Source organism: Asterias rubens, unplaced genomic scaffold (assembly GCF_902459465.1).
Source record: "Asterias rubens unplaced genomic scaffold, eAstRub1.3, whole genome shotgun sequence".
In the NCBI taxonomy this organism is placed as follows: domain Eukaryota; kingdom Metazoa; phylum Echinodermata; class Asteroidea; order Forcipulatida; family Asteriidae; genus Asterias; species Asterias rubens.
In genome coordinates, this window is record NW_022985697.1 from 373,338 (window position 1) to 391,540 (window position 18,203).

Consider the following 18,203-nt stretch of genomic DNA (forward strand, 5'->3'; position numbering starts at 1 on the left):
ATGACCAAAGAATCCCACAAGTTTACCAAACTAATGTTACTTTGATCTACAACTGCATAATTTGGTTTGAATTCAAAGGTTAATTTCACATGTATGTTGCGTATATAAAACATAGAGTTCCACAAAAGAAAATCTGAATTGGTTATGAAACTCTGAATTAAATACCGGCCAATAAGCAAATTAATTTAAAAGAAGAGATCAACCATTGGTCTAGCAGGTTGAAAGGTTTTAGCAGGTGCCCTACAACAGGTTGAAATGTTTTAGCAGGTGCCCTACAACAGGTTGAAAGTTTTTAGCAGGTGCCCTACAACAGGTTGAAAGGTTTTACAACCCTTTTCCAGACCATACAAAGTACAAAGGACACAAGCAATGAAACGGCTCTATATAAGTGAACTATGACGGTTGTATATTTGTTGCTAGAATTACTCCACTGAGGCGGCTTTTCCATTCCCATCCAGAGTTCAACTTTCCTGTAAAAACTTTAAAATTATCAAAATTTCACACTCAGTTCTGTTGAAACATGATTTTGGATGGTAAATGCTTTCAATCTTTTCACGTCCTACATCCTTCCGGGTAAATGAAATAGTATTGGTGTATAAAAATGAGTAACTGCAACAAATGGTTGGCAGGAAGCCTTGCTACCTGCGGCTCCAATTTCGCCCAAAATTAAGAACAAGAAGTAACTATTTCTCGTGACAACAATCACAGTACACCTTTTGAAAATTCAAGACCATACAAACAGCTCTTCTCAGTGCCTTAAGAAGATTCTTCTTAGATGCTTGTACATGTACCTGCAAGAAACAATAACATCTAACCAACCAACCATGCAAAGCCTCCAAGTCCACCAACAACAAACCAAAACAAAAGTGCTCACCATCATGTTTCTTTTTAAAAAAGTACAAAACTATTTTTGTTTAATAATCTGATAAAATAAAACACCAGGCGCTGGATTTTGGACCGCGTGAGGGCGCTCTCAAACATATTGATTTCACTTCTGGGGGTATATCATGCACACCCAAAACAGTTATTAAAGACTGGAACACATTACCACCACAGACATCATATCCATCACAAACCATAAAGCCTGGTTCATACTTTTTGCGAATGCGATACGAATGTTGACGTCACAAATTCACAACACATAATTCGCAGCAGTTAAGCTGTGCTCAACTCTAGCGAATATTCGCAGCAAAAACAGAGTTGTGATGTCAAATTCACGCCAAATTCACATCGCATTCGAGTTCGCAGGAAATATGAACCGGGCTTTAAACCTTTTAAGGAGCCATTTCAATCCACCTCCAAAGCAAATTAAAACTACGGCGCAGCGAAACTGACAGAACGGCGATTAAAACTGTGCAGGGCGAATCAAGTATACCCTCAGAAGTGATAAAAAGCGGTCAAAAATACGGTGCATTTGAACAGGAATTCAACTTTCTCAGACACAAGATAAGTTTAAGCTGAGTAAAGGAGTGGTCCTAGATACCTTCAGGCCCAATCAGTGAGAGAAGGACAAAGACTGATGTGAGAAGGGCAAATGCCTTGGATGGGGTAGCAGCTTGGATGGCACTGTTTGTTCTATCTGGTGGCTTGGTGGCTAGGTCCATGTTGGTGGGCAGAGGTACGTACAAACTGCTTGGATACTCTCCTGTGTCACGTTCGTCACACCACAGTTCAGGATCACGCACATCTGAGGTTTGAAAAACAATAGAATATATTTCTTTCAGTGAAGTATTCAGACAATCACCACACTGTAAAGACAGATGGGTAACAAGCGTTCTGGCGTTACCAATGATAATATTGATGTTTCAAACAGAATACTCAGAGTACACAGTTTGAAACGTTGAGACCACACTAGCTCTTTTCAGAGACAACACTCCCACAACAGAGATTTAATTCATGGTTGTAACCACAAGTACACTGTATACAAGTTATTTATTTACATCTATAAAAGCTATTTTTTACTAATATTATCAATAATCAGTCTTATTTTGGTATTACTCTAACATAATAAAATGACAATTAGGTTTTATATATACCTTCAAGCATCTAAAAGAGCTACATAGATGTTTTTTATGACAGGTATGCCAAGTTTTTGAATTATGAGAACCATTTGTATAGCAGCTTGTAAAGTCACTTCCTTCTCTCTTGTTTGATAAGTGCACTGGGATAAAGGCACTGGGATTGATTTCACATATGACTAGTCCTAGGAGATATTACAAGCGTATGGCTAGTCCTAACTTAGGACTAGTCCTAGGAGATATTACAAGCGTATGGCTAGTCCTAACTTAGGACTAGTCCTAGGAGATATTACAAGCGTATGGCTAGTCCTAACTTAGGACTAGTCCTAGGAGATATTACAAGCGTATGGCTAGTCCTAAGTTAGGCAGGTAACTCGTCCTAAGATAAGACTAGTTTTTAACTCTTTGTAAAATCCACCCCAGGACACCTTTGGTAGTTGTCAAAGACCAGTATACTCACTTGGTGTATCTCAACATATGCATAGTATAACAAATCTGTTAAAATTTGGACTCAATTGGTTATCGAAGTTGCAAGAGAATAATTAATGAAAAACACCCTTGTCACACAAAGTTGTGTGCTTTCAGATGCCTTGAATTCGAGACCTCAGCTGAGGTCTCTAATTCAATGCAAATATTTTAGTGAGAAATCATTTTTTTTCTCAAACACTTGAGAGGGAGCTGTTACTCACAATGTTTTATACTATCAACAGCTCTCCATTGCTCGTTACATATTAAGTTTTTATGCTAACTGCTATTTGGAGTAGTAACCAATAGTGTAGAAACCACCAGCATCATCAGAAAATGCAGCATTATTTTTCAAATGGCAGTGAGTTTCTTTTTAAGTTATACAAACCTCCAGGGGGGCTAACTGTAAATCGATAGAAAAACTGAACGTCACTCTCATCACAGCTTGTGGCATCGCAATGAAACTCAAATCTTAAAGAGTCTCCATCCGCTTGGCGACAGTCGTAGATTTGCTGCAGGATAAGAAAAAGATTCCAGTTTGTTTGTTAAAAATAAATAAATAATAAAAAACATAAATAGTGGAATAATGAGGGACTCTAAGCCTACATGTATGTAGTTTTATGATGTACAATTTTCCAAATGATAAGAGTGCTTTTATAAAAATAAAAACTCTCTGACCTCAGAGCTATTTTGTATCGGGCAGTGTGAATAATTGAGTGAATTTGAACTGTGTTGAGATCTAAAGAAGTCATCATAACTGTATAGCTTACAACAGCTTGGAGCTTGTAGTGTAAACGCCCTCATGGGTTTTAGTCCATCAAGTTCATTCAAAAACCATGCAATGGATCCAAGATGGCTTCTTGGGTTAGATATGACTTGATTTATTTAAATCTTCCCATCAATAATTTACATCCAAACTTATCCAAAATCAATTTTTTACTAACAGTGCAACATAAAACATAAGTGAAAAATTTGTTACAAATATTTGATAGGAGTGGGTACTTACAGCATCACATATTTCACGATTATACTCGTCTTTGACACTGTGGATCAAGAACAAATTCATTCATGTGATTAGCAAAAAGTTGAACATTTATTAAATGTAATCAATTACCTTAAAGGCAGTGGAGACTATTAGTAATTGTCAAAGACTAGCCTTCACAGATGGTGTATCTCAACATATACATAAAATAACAAACCTGTAAAAATTTGAGCTCAATCGGTTGTCGCAGTTGCGAGATAATAATGAAAGAAAAAGACACCCTTATCACACCAAGTTGTGTGCTTTCAGATGCTTGATTTCGAGACCTTAAATTCTAAATCTGAAAATTACTTCTTTCTCGAAAACTCTGTCACTTCAGAGAAAGCCGTTTCTCACAATGTTTTATTGTATCAACCTCTCCCCATTACTCGTTACCAAGAATCGTTTTATGCTAATAACTGTTTTGAGTAATTACCAATAGTGTCCACTGCCTTTAAGCAGAGAACAATTTATAGCAATGAATGGCAAAATGCAACAACAAATGTATCAGCCACTGCCCCAACATCACAATTTACTACTCAATATTAGCACTCAGTGTGCCCAAAAGGTTTCCGCAATCAAATCGCTGTTGAACTTGAACTTCGACATTTTGTATAAAATATACACACCCACTCATTGTTGACATCCATTGACAAAATGTTTCAAGTTTTACAATGACGTTTTGACACCATTTTAATATGAGGTTAGGGACTTGCATTTTGTTTTCCCTGTTCACAAGGACTATTGGAAAAATGATCGCATACAAAACTGCATTTGACAACAATGTTGTTTGACCATGGAGCCCCTCTTCAACGCTATACAACGAATGTCTACTTAGGTAGTTTCTATTCCCCTAAGTACCTGAAATAGTCAGCAAAACATACATAGGTTGCTTTCTGATACTCACCAAATAATTGAGCCTTGTGGATTAGACTCAGCCTGTAAAATAATAAATAACAACAGTGAATCACTATATTACATTTGGTTTGCGGTAACACCTTGTGTGTGTCTACTCGCCAGGTAGAGTTTGTTCTTTTCAATAAGAAACAAATTCCTGATAAAAAGAGGTAAAAAAAAGAACTGTCCTGCTTTTTAACTACTACTTGGGCAGAGGGTAGAAAATCGACTAGGACTACTACTTAGCTTAAAGAGGTTTGATTTTTAACTTCACTACCGCGGAATGACTTCTTCATTGGTCTCAACGTTTGAACTAGCTTGCTCTAGTCATCGTCAGTGATCACATTATGGAAAGCAAATGATATTGAATAGAGTATTTATTGTAAATCTGAAGAAAACCGAATTCTCCGAAAGAGACTGTTTGGGGTAAACAAAAAAATTAGAGACGAGTCTTGTTATAACTGAATTGTTATAATCAGGAATTCTTTTAATAAAAGGACAGCAATTTTAATACAAGGCAGGAATGAAATTCAGGAATTCATTAATGTTCTCTTTATTTAAGTAGAACCTCTTTAGAAACAGTACTACATAAAAAGTAGGCTGACTGTATATTATTCGCCTCAATTTATATTCGTCTATATTGAAAATCAAATTTCCATTTTTGTTTTCCTCGACCCAACCTATTTAAAATGAAAGGTCATGAAACCTGTTTCCTTGTACCTTATTGCCTTAAGCCTTATAAGGAAGTACTGCACAACCATCTACATTCAGGAGATTATTGTCACAATAGACATTACACGCATTGTCATCATCACGATGCCATCTTAGAAGTAAACGATGACGGTAAATCAACAGAACATACATGTGACGCTCAGGATGGTCCAATGAGCAACCAAGCTTTTCTGGGAGTCCTTGACTTCACAACCCGAATCAATAAATGAAATGCAAATGAAACCACCTCTTCCCCTTCCTGCCAGTTTCCTGAGTACGATCCAACAAATGGGGCGAAAAGCCATCAAGCCCCGTGTGTTTTGTATCAAACGTTAAAAAACCAATGCACTTTATCAAAAAGAGAAGGGGTTCGGCCTGGTGATCCCAGTTTGATTGGCAGCAGCACCTTGTAAACCATTACATGGTGCAACGTAAAAGGAGTAGGTCTCATAATTCAAACGTAGTCCCACATACCTTGCAGAAAAATATTGTTTGTTAAAGCGCCTTGCGCATTTCTGAGCAATGGATACATGCGCTATATAAAAAGCCACTTTTTTAACAATTATTACATATGGTGTCATGGGATGCCAGCTGTAATACATCAAGTCTCAAGACATTATTTTAAAAACTTACCATAACTTCTACACGAGAATCCATTGTACCTGTGACCACTATACATGGGTTAGGTTGCATGAGATCGCTGTATGGTATAAAGGTAGGCACAAACCCAACAGGTCTGCCATTTGGGTCATTCACGCTGGTGAAGTTCCGATCATAGCTTTCTTCAGGGATACCAACCCAGGTGGTTGCTGTGCCTGCTGTGCATTCCTGGGCGTACGACCCTACACATAAAATGAACAATTTGTGAAGCTGTAAGTCAACTAGCCCTGGTCGCGTTGCATGCAACGAAGGAGTCCCACCTGGGCTATTAAGTCAACATGATTAATAATATACTATTTTAAAAGGGCCTATCAACAGTAACAGAAGACATCAGGCCTGATACTTCACAGAGGCAATGGAGGTGATTGCCTCCGCGCCCCCTGCCTTGATGCCCTTGTAAAGCTCCAGTGGAAATTTACAATTTCCTCAAACATGTAGGGTGCCAAGGAGAAAATGCCTTGGTGCCCTTGCCGCCTGCAACATAATAACATAACTTTGTTTTTGTTCTTTACATTTTTATTCTTAAATAAAGAGTATGCTGGAATTACATTTGTTTTTTAAATTCATTATTGTGTATCAAATTTTCTCTGCAAATAAATTGCAGTGAATACTTAAAATTTTAACTTTATGAAAACGAGAGGCTACCCATTTTGAAAAGATTGGGGGTTTCAGCCCTCAAATGATAATCCATAAACAAATTTACTACATAAAATATTGTTAATTTGACATGTTTATTTTGGTCCCTAATTGAACCCTTCTTCCAGTTTACAACAGGAAGTGCAAGTTATAATATAGCTTCAATTTTTGGAATCGCTCGATTGTGTAAAAGTTGTATTAGGCATGGACTACTACTTTTAGCTTATAAAATAGGATCGTAATTAACTGTACTACCGCGGAGTTAGTTCTTAAATTGTTCTCAACGTTACGACTAGCTTGCTCTAGTCATCCGTCAGGAGACTGGTTATAAATCATGTTTAAATCGTGTTAAAAAGTAGATGTAATAAAACAATAAAACTAACATCTGCAAATTTCAATTCAAATGGGGTTTTTGAGATATCGCCAAAAATCCGGAGTGAATCTAGGGCCTAATCGGAATATGCAATTTGTTCTCAGATTCACATTTTGGGCATAAACACTGTGATATTGTTACATTTTTTGAAGTGTTTCTCAAAATACTTTATACTATCGAAAGCTGCTGTAGGCTTCTAACCCAAGGTTTTGATTGCCATTGATTTTAAGAGTGATTACCAAACAGATACCTTCCCTTTAAGAACCTTGAATGAATCTTCAAATCACACTTAAGTAGGCCCTAATTGTTTGTTTGTTCAACCCCAAATCATTTATACGCTTTACCCAGTCTGTTTCCCTGGTGGTTGGTAACTTAAGGTTTGTATTTCTTAAGGTTTGTAACTATTGTAGTATGATGAATTGAATCACAAATAAAAAAAATGTTGCACATGTGCAACATTTTTTTTTGTTTAACGAAAGTGTACAAATGGCTTTAAAGGAATGTATTCCTTTAAAGCCATTTATACACTTTCGTTAAACACTATTGTCCAAGTCCCACACTTTGAGTATCACAACTTATATATAAAATAACAAACCTGTGAAAATTTAGGCTCAATCAGTCGTCGGAGTCGGGAGAAAATAACGGGAAAACCCACTCTTGTTTCCGCACGTTTCGCCGTGTTATTTCAAATAAATCAGTCAATCTTGCTATCAAGAGTTGATATTGTTTTAATGTTTTCTCAAAAAGTAAAGCATTTCATGGAACACTATTTCAAGAGAAGTTTTTCAACATTACTGTAAACCCTGTAAATTATTGTAAATCTGTGAACTTTTTTTTTTTTCTGCACCGAAAGTGTATAATGGCTTTAAGGTGAGTAAAGGGTGTAAACTGTTTTCTTTGTTCCACATTTCAATAAATGCTGGGTTCATCTTCAAAATAACCTGTGCCTAGTTGATCATCAGGGAAACCAATGAGGAAGTGATGCCACCTGAAGACTAATGCTTCCACAATGCAAACAATAGCAACCTAGTGCTATTACAAAACCCCTTCCTGTATCTGGGAATCCATGGTGAATGATGATGACGACCTATTGTTACACTTTACAGTAGAGTGCTTTTCAGCTAACTACATTGAATGCTGATGTTGTTATTGTTGGTATTGAATGCCTGGTACCTCCCAGTCAAAAACTGACAGTAAATATAAAACAGAATGTATTACTGTTGCCGAGTGTTTCCTCTATGGTAAATCCACCTTGCAGGAAGTAGTTAATTCTAGCAAAAGCTTACAGCACTTCCGGTAAAGGCTGAGATTTGCATCGACATATTTCCTGAAGAGATTCTTTTCCCCCCAAATAGTCAATTGAAATAATGATACAAGCTAAAAAGCATGATGTGATCAATGTTTTCTTATTGAAATTTAACATTTGTGGTGGTGGTTGTAGTGTGTCTTCTTAGATGAATGCTTTAGAAAAGAAGAATGAAAAAAAAATATTAACATCTATTTTTAGTCTTGTGGAGATCGTTGAAGGTAATTGAGATGATCAGTTTTCTAGGTTTCAGTACAAAAAAGATCAAGAATAAAGAAAAAAAAAGAAAAAAAAGCATGAATGGCAAAATATTTGATGCTAAAAAAGCCTGAACCCCAGCTGCATTACAATTTCATTCACTCTTCAATCCCTCATGAAGCCTTTAAATAGAAACAATAGGGCCTAATATAACAAACAATGACACACAAAAATACATAAATAGGCCTATTTAACTATGAAAAAGACTTTGGAGAATGTATAAAGGCCTTACCCAAAACAGAGCATCTCTTAGTTATTGAAGAACATTTCAAAAAAATGGTGAATAAGAGTATGAGTGCTTTGTTTGCTCATAAATGATTAAAAAAAGATAGTTTATTCACATCCAGATAAAAATTTGTGTTCTTATAGATTGTACAAGTCTCACGTGCGTATTCGAACTTCCGGGACCAATGTGGTCCCAACCATAAATAAGGGGATAAAAAGGTAGTGACGAGATCTTAAACGGTCGTTTAAAACCGGCAGGGTTGTGGCTGTGTGATAAAGGCCCGAGCCACTGCTCTTTTATTCCATTTCATAAATGCAAATTAGGAAACTCTGTTTTCCAACGTCTAAACTCTACGTGTGGTGCATTTGTATGAGACAGTTTTCGGATTGCATTCGTGCACGTAGATATGCATCCTCGTCCCATGGGCTTGTGCGCTATACTGCACAATGCATCTGAAAACAACCGGTTATAAACAGCTCCAGCTGATCATTATCAACTGTTTGCACACCCCCACGTGATGCACTCTACACCAATAGAAATAGCAAAACTGTACGGGGTATTTATGAATGGACTTTTCTGTTGGGGAGATTCTGTTTCGTTCATTATTTCAGTTTAACTTGTTTATGACCATGAAACCTTAATTGTTATTGGAAATGTTGTAATACAATGAGTAATTAACAAAACATATAAAAATTTAAAACAATTCAACAAAATAACAAAGAACAACCGATAATTAAACTTGACCCCAGCTTCCGCTTACTTGCAAAAAATTACGAATTTGTGCCCAAATTGTGATCATAAATGGGGTGGAAAGCCTTTTCATTGGCTGTCGAGGCGTCAGCTTCAACTTTTAGCAGTTTCACATTTGGGCGTAGATTAACAAAAGTAATTTCAACCAATTAAAGATCAAATTTTCCTTTACTTTTGTTTACATAGGCCTACCAATTGTGTATACTATTTGTTTTAAAATCTAAAAACCAATTTATACAAGTTGTAATGAGTATTTTTATTGTTCAGATTATTTGTCATATAATAAAAACACAAATATTTGATTTAATAAAAAATAAAGTTCTTTGTATGCACGCGAGCCTTGCACAGTCTATGTATTGAAATTAGCAATTGTATTATAAAGTCCCCCCCCCCCTCCCCCCCACAACTATTTAAATAAAACATACCACTAACATAAACGTCAATCAACTCTATTTCTACCTCCATGATTGAACAACCTCTCATGTATTGTTATGGACATCAACAGTGTAGGCCTAAACTATAATAAGCTTAAAACGACACCAGCGACCAGTGGTCTCTGAGTAGTAAAGTAACAACATGGAGGTAGAATAATAAAACTGAACAGTGAGTGACTCCGTTTCAGAAAATATATTTACCTGAATGAAGACAGAGTAAAACGAGGAAAACTGCCGCAAAGATCGTCTCCGTCGTTCTCAAAAAGCAATCCATAATCATCATCTATGAAGTTGTGGTTTACAGTGCGCGTAGTAGAGACTATAAAACCATATACCATGGAGGTAGAAATAAACGCATCCACCCAGTCAATGAATCATCAACAAGTGCGTGGACTACGACCCTATTTATCTGCGAGGTTAACAAACACATCATGGGTACCTCCCATGATTACAATGGATTACATTAATGACGTTTGTGTCACTGATCTATGTGTGACGTGCCCGTGGTAAGGGCATGATTGTTTACCAGCGAGTAATAATAGGCCCTTTCGAAACTACGGTGTAAGCTTCAGCTCCGACGGGGGATCTCCGCGTAAGCGCAAGGCTTTTAACTAACTGACTGGTGGAGCTAAGCCCAGGCCCAAGCCGGAGTTTCGAAAAGGGCCTTAGTTCAGAATGATCAATGGAGGGCGCTAGTACACATGTGCTTGTTTCTACATCCGATCCTCCTGCCTCTCTCTCTCTCTCTCCGCAGAGTAAACAAACAATACTCCTAAGATCAGATTACAGAGAACTAAATGAATCAGATGCAAGAACAGTGAGGGAGGTCAGGTAGGTGGCATATTCTACCTCCTTGGTAATAATACTAGTGTTTACAATTTAGCTGATTTGATTTCCCTGTGTTATGTGTATATGTACAGTGTTCACACTGTACATAAATAGCATACACAGGATACACTCAGTAGGCTTCAGTGTAGCCCACCTTGTTGAGCTGTAATGGCTCCGCTTTTAACATCGGTCTCATCACTGTCACCAGTGTAATGGTGACAGTGATGAGACCGATGTTAAAACCGGAGCCATTAACAGCTCAACAAGGTGGGCTAGCTTCAGTGTTGGATTAAAAACTCTACTCTTCGGGATAAGATCATGGATTTTTTAACATGATCATTTCATAGACAGATGCTCCTACTACTAGAACTATGACTGAGGTTCGTTCTGCTATCGTCTCCAATAACGTTCTGTTCCGCTATCGTCTCCATGAACGTTTGTGGAGACGATAGCGGAACGAACCTCATAGTTCTAGGAGCTAATAGACAGATAGAGGTTGACAGAGTAAGAAAGGATCAATAATGGTCAATAAATTAATAATAACATTAAATAAAAATAATGATCATAAAATATATTTCGTAAATTTGTGTACTCGCAAATGACTTGTGTGGACAGTGCAAACAGCAGGTGGCGCAGGAATTCAGTTACTGGACCAAGAATGCAGCAACTTATGGACATTATCTGGCCACAGGAATTCAGTTGGGGAAACAACAGCCTCGCTTTTGACAGTACAGACTTGATCGATGATTGACACAAATATTGATTCAAATCAAAAATCGGCCAAGGCTCTTTTGGCAGTGCCAGCAGTAGTGACAGTGTTGGGGCATTTAGTTACGATAACGGGAGGGTTACGCTTTCGTAACTGTGAGGCATTGAGCTTTTTCAGTCAGTGATCCAGCTAAAGCTGTCAATACGGACAGACTGTGTAACAAATTTTGCTCCGAAATGTATCCCATAATATTACAGGGCGCCCTCTGACGCTGAATGGCTTTACACATAATAATAATAAAGACATTTTGTAAAGCGCCTTTGCAAAAAACCTTGGTGCATAAAGAGAACAATAAAATCCACAATGAGTGAAAGATACAATTTCAATAAGCAGCTTCAAACAAATGAGATTTTAACAGAGGCTTAAAACTATTGTGAGAACTAGCCTGGCGAATATGCACAGGCAGACTATTCCAAACAAACGGTGCGGCGTAAGAAAATGATCTGTGGCCACAAAAAATAGAAGAAGCTCTTGATGATCGTAAAGTCCGAGTAGGGGAGACAACAGAAGTATTTCTTTTAGAAAGGATTGTTTATATTACGTAGGGTACATCAATATTTTATTTGTTTCATGGTTTTATGTACATTATCTTTCATCCTCAATCAAATGTTTCCTTACTTTTTGGACAGGTATGGCTGCTCGGAAGACAAACAGTTTTCTGTTCAACAGAATTCTGTCCAATTTTCCAAAAGATATGACGATGGCCTTTGCCTATGGGTCGGGTGTCTTCAAACAGATTGGCAACAAAGACAAGGTTGAAAATTCATCCACAAATCTATTTTTGCAAGACTATAATTGGCCATATGGAAAGACCAGCTTGGACCAATTTATTTTAAAATGGTTGATTTTGTGCTTAGGCCTAGTCTGTCATTTCCATTTCAAAGCTCTACTAACCATAGTCGCTGGAAAATGCATGCTAACATGTCGGCGCTTACTGCAAAGCAAATTAAAAGGAAACAACAGAGAATGATTTGTTTGTCTGGCATATTATTATATTGGGCTTACTTTGAATGCAGAGCCCTAGCAAGTTAAGCACAAATGATTTTGTCTGGTCCTAAATACTGTTTGCCTTGAGTTTGATGGTACTTCAGACAAACATATCTCTCCAGGGAGTTGGTTCTGGTGATAGCATATATATTAGGTTTTATAACCTTTGTGTATTTAATTATTTCAGAAAAAATAAAAGCACATCTCATTTGCCAGTTCAAGTCTGTCTCACCAGTGTGTACAATGAGTAAGAATCTTTGTATACACAGTTTTGTTTGTAGAATGGACGCAAAGTAATGACTCGAACACGGTGATAGATTGCAACAACTTTGTTTTACAAATCTATGTTCTTATATACACACTTCTGAACCACTCAACTGAAACACTCTTACGTCATGCATCTTAGGCCAAAGACAAACAGGATCATATTTGTCTAATCACAGTATATAGGATAACATTAACGTTCGTTGTAACATTAACGTTCGTTTTGTATTCATACAGAACAACATGATTGATTTTGTCTTTGTCGTGGACAAACCCAAGCACTGGCATCGTATGAATCTACAGAGAAACCCCGATCACTACTCGGCTTTAAGACACCTCGGGGCAGAGAGGATCGTCAAGATCCAGGAAACGGGAGCTGGAGTTTACTATAACACACTGGTTAGGTGTGAAGATAAGGTGAGACGGCAATCAGGTAGAAATGTTGGAAGCACATTAATAATAATAAGTAATAATGATAGTGGCTTTTATACAGCGCATATCTGTCACTCAGTGATGATAATTTTATTTCATTTTACAAATTGGATGTGATTCACAATGACATGCAAGGTATGTGGGACTACGTTTGAAATAGGAGACCTACTCCTTTTAAATAGCACAATGTAATGGTTTTACAAGGTGCTGTGGTGCAATATGCTGCTGATCAAACTAGCAACACCGGGGCAAACCCCTTCTCTTTTCGATAACTGCACTGGGTTCTTTTACATGCATAACACAACACATAGGACCTACGGCTTTACGTCCCATCCAAAGGACAAAGCAATCATGGTTTAGTGTCTTGCTTAAGGACACAGGTGTCACGACTGGGGATTCGAACTCACACTCTGCTGATCAGAAACACTAGAGCTCGAGTCCAATGCTCTTAACCGATAGGCCATGACAAGCTTTCTCAAGCCAAGTAGGCCCCTCAAAACTGCCTAACATTACTACACCCTGTTCATTGGGCCGTAAGCATTCCTGAACTCATCTCAACTCCTTAGGAGTATGCAGCACCAGCAGCCGAATGAGCAGTTGGATTTTGAGTTGTTCACATCAACAACCTCTACCCTCACAGGTACCCATTTACTCCTGAATGATGAGAAGCAATTACAGTGCAGTCCCTAGGCCTGGTTCACCCATGTATTCATTGGCTGATAATCTAAATTTTTGTTGAAAGCATAAACTATTTGAGTGTTTTCGTAGCTCAATGCATGGAAGACACTCTGATGACTCGATGACAAGATCATTCATCCATACATACATACATTGGCTTATATGACCCGAATGTCTGTGCAAAGCATCAACTATTTCTCTAGCTCATTGAAACATTGGCCTCTGCTGTATACTACATAGGAGACCTCCATGACACTGGTGTTGCCATTGATAAACTTCTTAAAACCCAACTCTTTAACCTACAGCTCATCAAGTACGGTGTCGTCAGTCAATCGACCTTGAGTCATGACCTGGTTCATTGGGACACTCTCTACCTCAGCGGACGACTCCATAAACCGGTAAGATACTGAATATTATAATATTATATCTTACATAGCGCCGGTATACACAAAAGTGCTCATGGCGCTTGCTTTAAATACAAAAATTCCCTCTTGGTTGTCCTCCAGCGGTGCAAAGATCAAGAAAAATGAAACAAATCCATCGTTTATGAAATGTTACTGAAATGTTCATCAAAACGATGAGTCTTCAGGGTTGTTTTGAAAGTGTCTATTGTCTGGATGGCTCTGATTGCATATGGGAATACCGTTCCACACGTTCCCTGCAGCTATTTGGAATGAACAGGGTTTCCATGAATTATTTCCAGCATGTTCCACAAGATGGAGCTTGTCAGCAGCAGAGCGTTAGACGATCACGTGCTGGTACATATGGCTGGATGAGATCACGGATGTAGGATGGTGATTTACCATAGTTTGTCTTAAATTTACTTAGAAGGGAATTCATGCAGTTCCCCCCCCCCCCCTCAAAAAAGGGTGGCCACCAACATTACGGGCTAGATAGCTGAAAAGCTAGAGAGCTGGCATGCTAATTAGGAGGTTAAAGGTTCAAAATCAATCTCAACCATTTTTATATAATTTTTGTTTAGTACTTGTTAAGTAATGTAACCTTTTAGTTATGAACTTCTGTTTAGGTACACATTATTAAAAGAAGCAGTAGTGACCGACTGTACAACGCAATACGCAGAAACCTTCAGAGCGCCCTCTACGCCAGCTTGCTGCAGCTTCCAGAGTCCTTCACTGAGGAGGAGTTATTCAACAAGATTGCTGGCTTGTCATATGGGGGTATGTTAATCAATGGGCTATAGACATGTCTCCTGACTTACCAGGATCTACGCAATGATTTATAGTGACAACAGGTTTTTTTTTGCAACAGGTCAATAGCACACACACAGGATTGATCTTTTGTGGCACTGATGGTTCGGTTGACTCTGTGCTCCCCCACCCTACCCCCTTCCTTGGTCTCCCCTCTATAGTCAAACCTCGAAAGGTTTGCTTGGGTTTAACTTTTCCTTATTTTCCGTGTTTTGTCTCCAGTCATTAGTAAAACAGAAAAAAAGGGGGGGGAATATTTGGTGCTAGGGAGGGGATTCAGATTCCTTTAGCCCAGAGTCCCTTAGTTGTTTAGCCCCAGGGCTTGAGTTCCTGAGCCCCCCAAGCGCCAGGGCATTGAGGCACCAAAGCCCAAGAGCCCCCCAATCCATCCCACCTTGGGTGCACCACAATAATAATAATAATAATAATAAGACTTGTAATGCGTACATATCCACCCTGCTGGGTGTTCAAGGCACAGAAGATTATTTTGATAATCACAAAAGAGCATCGCTTCTAGGAATTACAAAGCAACCCTGGCAACCTCACTGATTGCCATGTTGTCATTTTCGCAGGTGATTTCCGAATGATCTTTGGCGAAGATAAGAATAAAGTGGGGAATATTGTCCAGGCAAACCTTGATGGATTCCGGACATACTACCAGGACATGCTGAATACTACAGAGCATATCTACTGGAATCCACTAACAAGAACCATTGAGGTAAAACATCACTAATCTCAATAACATTATCCAACATTTATAACATATTCATATCCACTAGGCCTGGGCGACTAGTAAAATTTACTACTTGACTAGTCGCAACCTCAAATAGTCGCGGCTATGACACTAGTCGCGGCTATGACACTAGCCGCGGCTATGACACTAGTCGCTGCTAATTTTTAATTCTCAAGATGCATTGTTGCAATGTTTGCCGCAGGCACAATATAGGAATGTTTTTCAACTCCAAAACTACGCCCACATGTTCAGCCAGTACATACAATAAAGGCATCTGTGGGGTCATGCACAAATGTTCATATATACAGTCGAAGTTTAGAGCCTCAAGACCTGTGGTATAGTGGAAAGTCTGCAGTTTCAAGCCCTTCCATACAAAAACTTAACACTATTGATCAGGCCTGGAATTTCATCTTTGAAAGGGCAAGGCCATTTTGATTTTGCAAAGGGCACTTCCATTGGAAAATATTGAAGTCTATGGAAAACTGTTGAAGGGGCACCAAGGCCAAGGGCCTGCATGTAACTTCACACCCGATTGATATAATGAATACATTGCATTTTTCTATTGCAGCAAGACAGGAGTCCTGCTTGTATGTACTCCCACCTGAACTGTCTACCAAGAAACCTACAGTTACACATCGCACGATTGGCTGGAAGTGCGACACATGATGTAGGGGAGGTACTCACAAGAATAGCGCGGGAGAAACAGTGCACAGACTTTGTTGCTAGAGGTAAAAGGATTCATTCAAAATACAGAAAAAAAAGTTCCATAAAAACAACTAAATGAAACATTGATGGTTTTCTTTTTCTTAAAAGTAGTTGCTAAAAACTGTTTTTGTTCTCATTTGTTTGTGTAGCTGCAAGAAATATTGTACGGAGTTCAAGCATCACCCAGAGTGTAAAGGGTATACTGACAGCAGGTAAGCGTGTGTCAACTAAGCAGCATACATTTATGTGTACAGGGCCTGATGTTATAGATTATTTGTAAGCAGCAAACACTGCTAAGCAGAACAAAAGCGGGATTCCAGTCATAAATGGTACATGTGGAATGCTATTTTTGCTGGTAACCTTATTCTGCTAAGCATGTTGTTGTTATTGCTGAAGGAAAAAGAATCGGGACACCGGTCATAAATGGTACTAGTGGAATGATATTTTGGCTGGTAACCTTTTCTGCTAAGCATTGTTATTATGCTTTGCTACTTTTGTGCTCTTTGAAATTGGGCCCAGGACAGAAAAGTTCTGATAGTAAAAACAAAGGAGCCATTAAAAGTGCATTATGCTGCAACCTGCCGGCCTGAAGATATCCGTGGTGGAGAAGGAATGCCAATTTTAGATATGGGAGGGAAAACCAATTTCACATGCAAGGCTCTGGTCCAAAGCGGGATTGGAACTGTGGTCCACTGAAATGAAAGACAGGGAAATATATCACTAAACCAATCTGTGTATTTAGTCAGCACAAGTGTATTTCAGAATCAAGTGTATTTCATAGTCAAGATTGGATGTGAACGTTTACAATGGATTTCCCATGTTTGCATAATTTATCTGCTAACTACATGTACAGCCAGTAAGTTAGCCTGCCTTTTGCTTTCTTTGCTTATCAATAATGAAAATAGAACTTCTGCATGTGACACAGAGAGCTGTCTTATTGATCAAAGTATATCTTCACATCCAATGCCATTGCTAGGCAGTTGCATTATCTGCGGTACAATAAGACACTCCATAGAGAGGGTTACTCTGTTTTGGGTCAACAAAGAAAAATTGCCTAGAGCGGGATTTCATCCTCGGACCACCAGATTGATAGGCCAGTGCTCTACCAACTGAGCTGTCTTGCATTAATGTTGGCGGTCTCCCAAGTTTTGTCTTAATCTTTGTTCACCAGTCAGATTCAGCCTTGTACAGATGCATTGAACCCTTGCACGGGCGTCACACTCGTCGACTGTGCCACGCTCACCATGTTGGTGGGCACATGGTTTACGTGTAAACGCAAAGTCGCCTAAAATGCGGCCCTTCACTGAATAATGTACAGTGCCATTGCCCACCAGTATGGCGCATCCAAGATTATTTTGATGATGACATCAGGTGAATTGGGTCAATAGCCAGGGATCACACCAGGTTACAATACTAGGAGGTGGCCAAAATCTTATCCTCTGACAAAAATTTGAAATTTGTTTTTCTTTCAGGCCTAGCCAAAACAACCAAATACAGCTTGCAGAAACTCAGAAAGATGTGGCGAGGAGGACTATTGCCAAGGTGACAGTGGACAGGTTAAAGGTCACGTGGGTGATCTTACTTTCCTTGTAAAGATCTCAGGTTGAAATGTGCATTAATTTCTTCTAAGAGATAAATATAAAGATATAAGCATTTATTATCCACCGTTTATCTAATGTATAATACCCTATATGTATTCCAAGTCGCAGCATATAAAATACAACAATAGAGAAATATACAAAGATACAAATCATCAAGTGGCCGAATATATACACATTATGGGATATGTTTACTATCACTAACTACACAGGGATCACTCCAGTTCATTCCCATCAAAGAGACAC

General features: G+C 38.5%; 2 protein-coding genes across 3 annotated transcripts; one reads left to right on the forward strand and one right to left on the reverse strand.

Moving 5' to 3' along the window:
- Window positions 1-1,305: 1,305 nt before the first annotated feature.
- Window positions 1,306-10,283, reverse strand: LOC117305716. The gene is made up of 6 exons (XM_033790587.1): window positions 9,957-10,283; window positions 5,746-5,954; window positions 4,412-4,443; window positions 3,490-3,526; window positions 2,872-2,995; window positions 1,306-1,687 (listed from the first exon to the last, which is right to left on the reverse strand). Exons 1-6 carry the CDS (start codon window positions 10,036-10,038, stop codon window positions 1,476-1,478), a joined length of 696 nt encoding a protein of 231 aa, XP_033646478.1. The 5' UTR covers window positions 10,039-10,283; the 3' UTR covers window positions 1,306-1,475.
- A 107-nt stretch (window positions 10,284-10,390) lies between these two features.
- LOC117305715 (phosphatidate cytidylyltransferase, mitochondrial-like) lies at window positions 10,391-18,203 on the forward strand. 2 transcript variants are annotated; one of them, XM_033790586.1, is made up of 9 exons: window positions 10,391-10,611; window positions 11,982-12,106; window positions 12,841-13,020; window positions 14,019-14,111; window positions 14,741-14,891; window positions 15,494-15,639; window positions 16,223-16,382; window positions 16,509-16,571; window positions 17,832-18,203. In XM_033790586.1, the coding sequence occupies exons 2-9, from the start codon at window positions 11,984-11,986 to the stop codon at window positions 17,903-17,905; spliced, it is 990 nt and encodes a 329-aa protein (XP_033646477.1). In that variant the 5' UTR covers window positions 10,391-10,611; window positions 11,982-11,983; the 3' UTR covers window positions 17,906-18,203. The 2 variants fall into 2 exon arrangements, with proteins under 2 accessions (XP_033646477.1, XP_033646476.1); XM_033790585.1 differs by having other exon boundaries at window positions 10,392-10,586.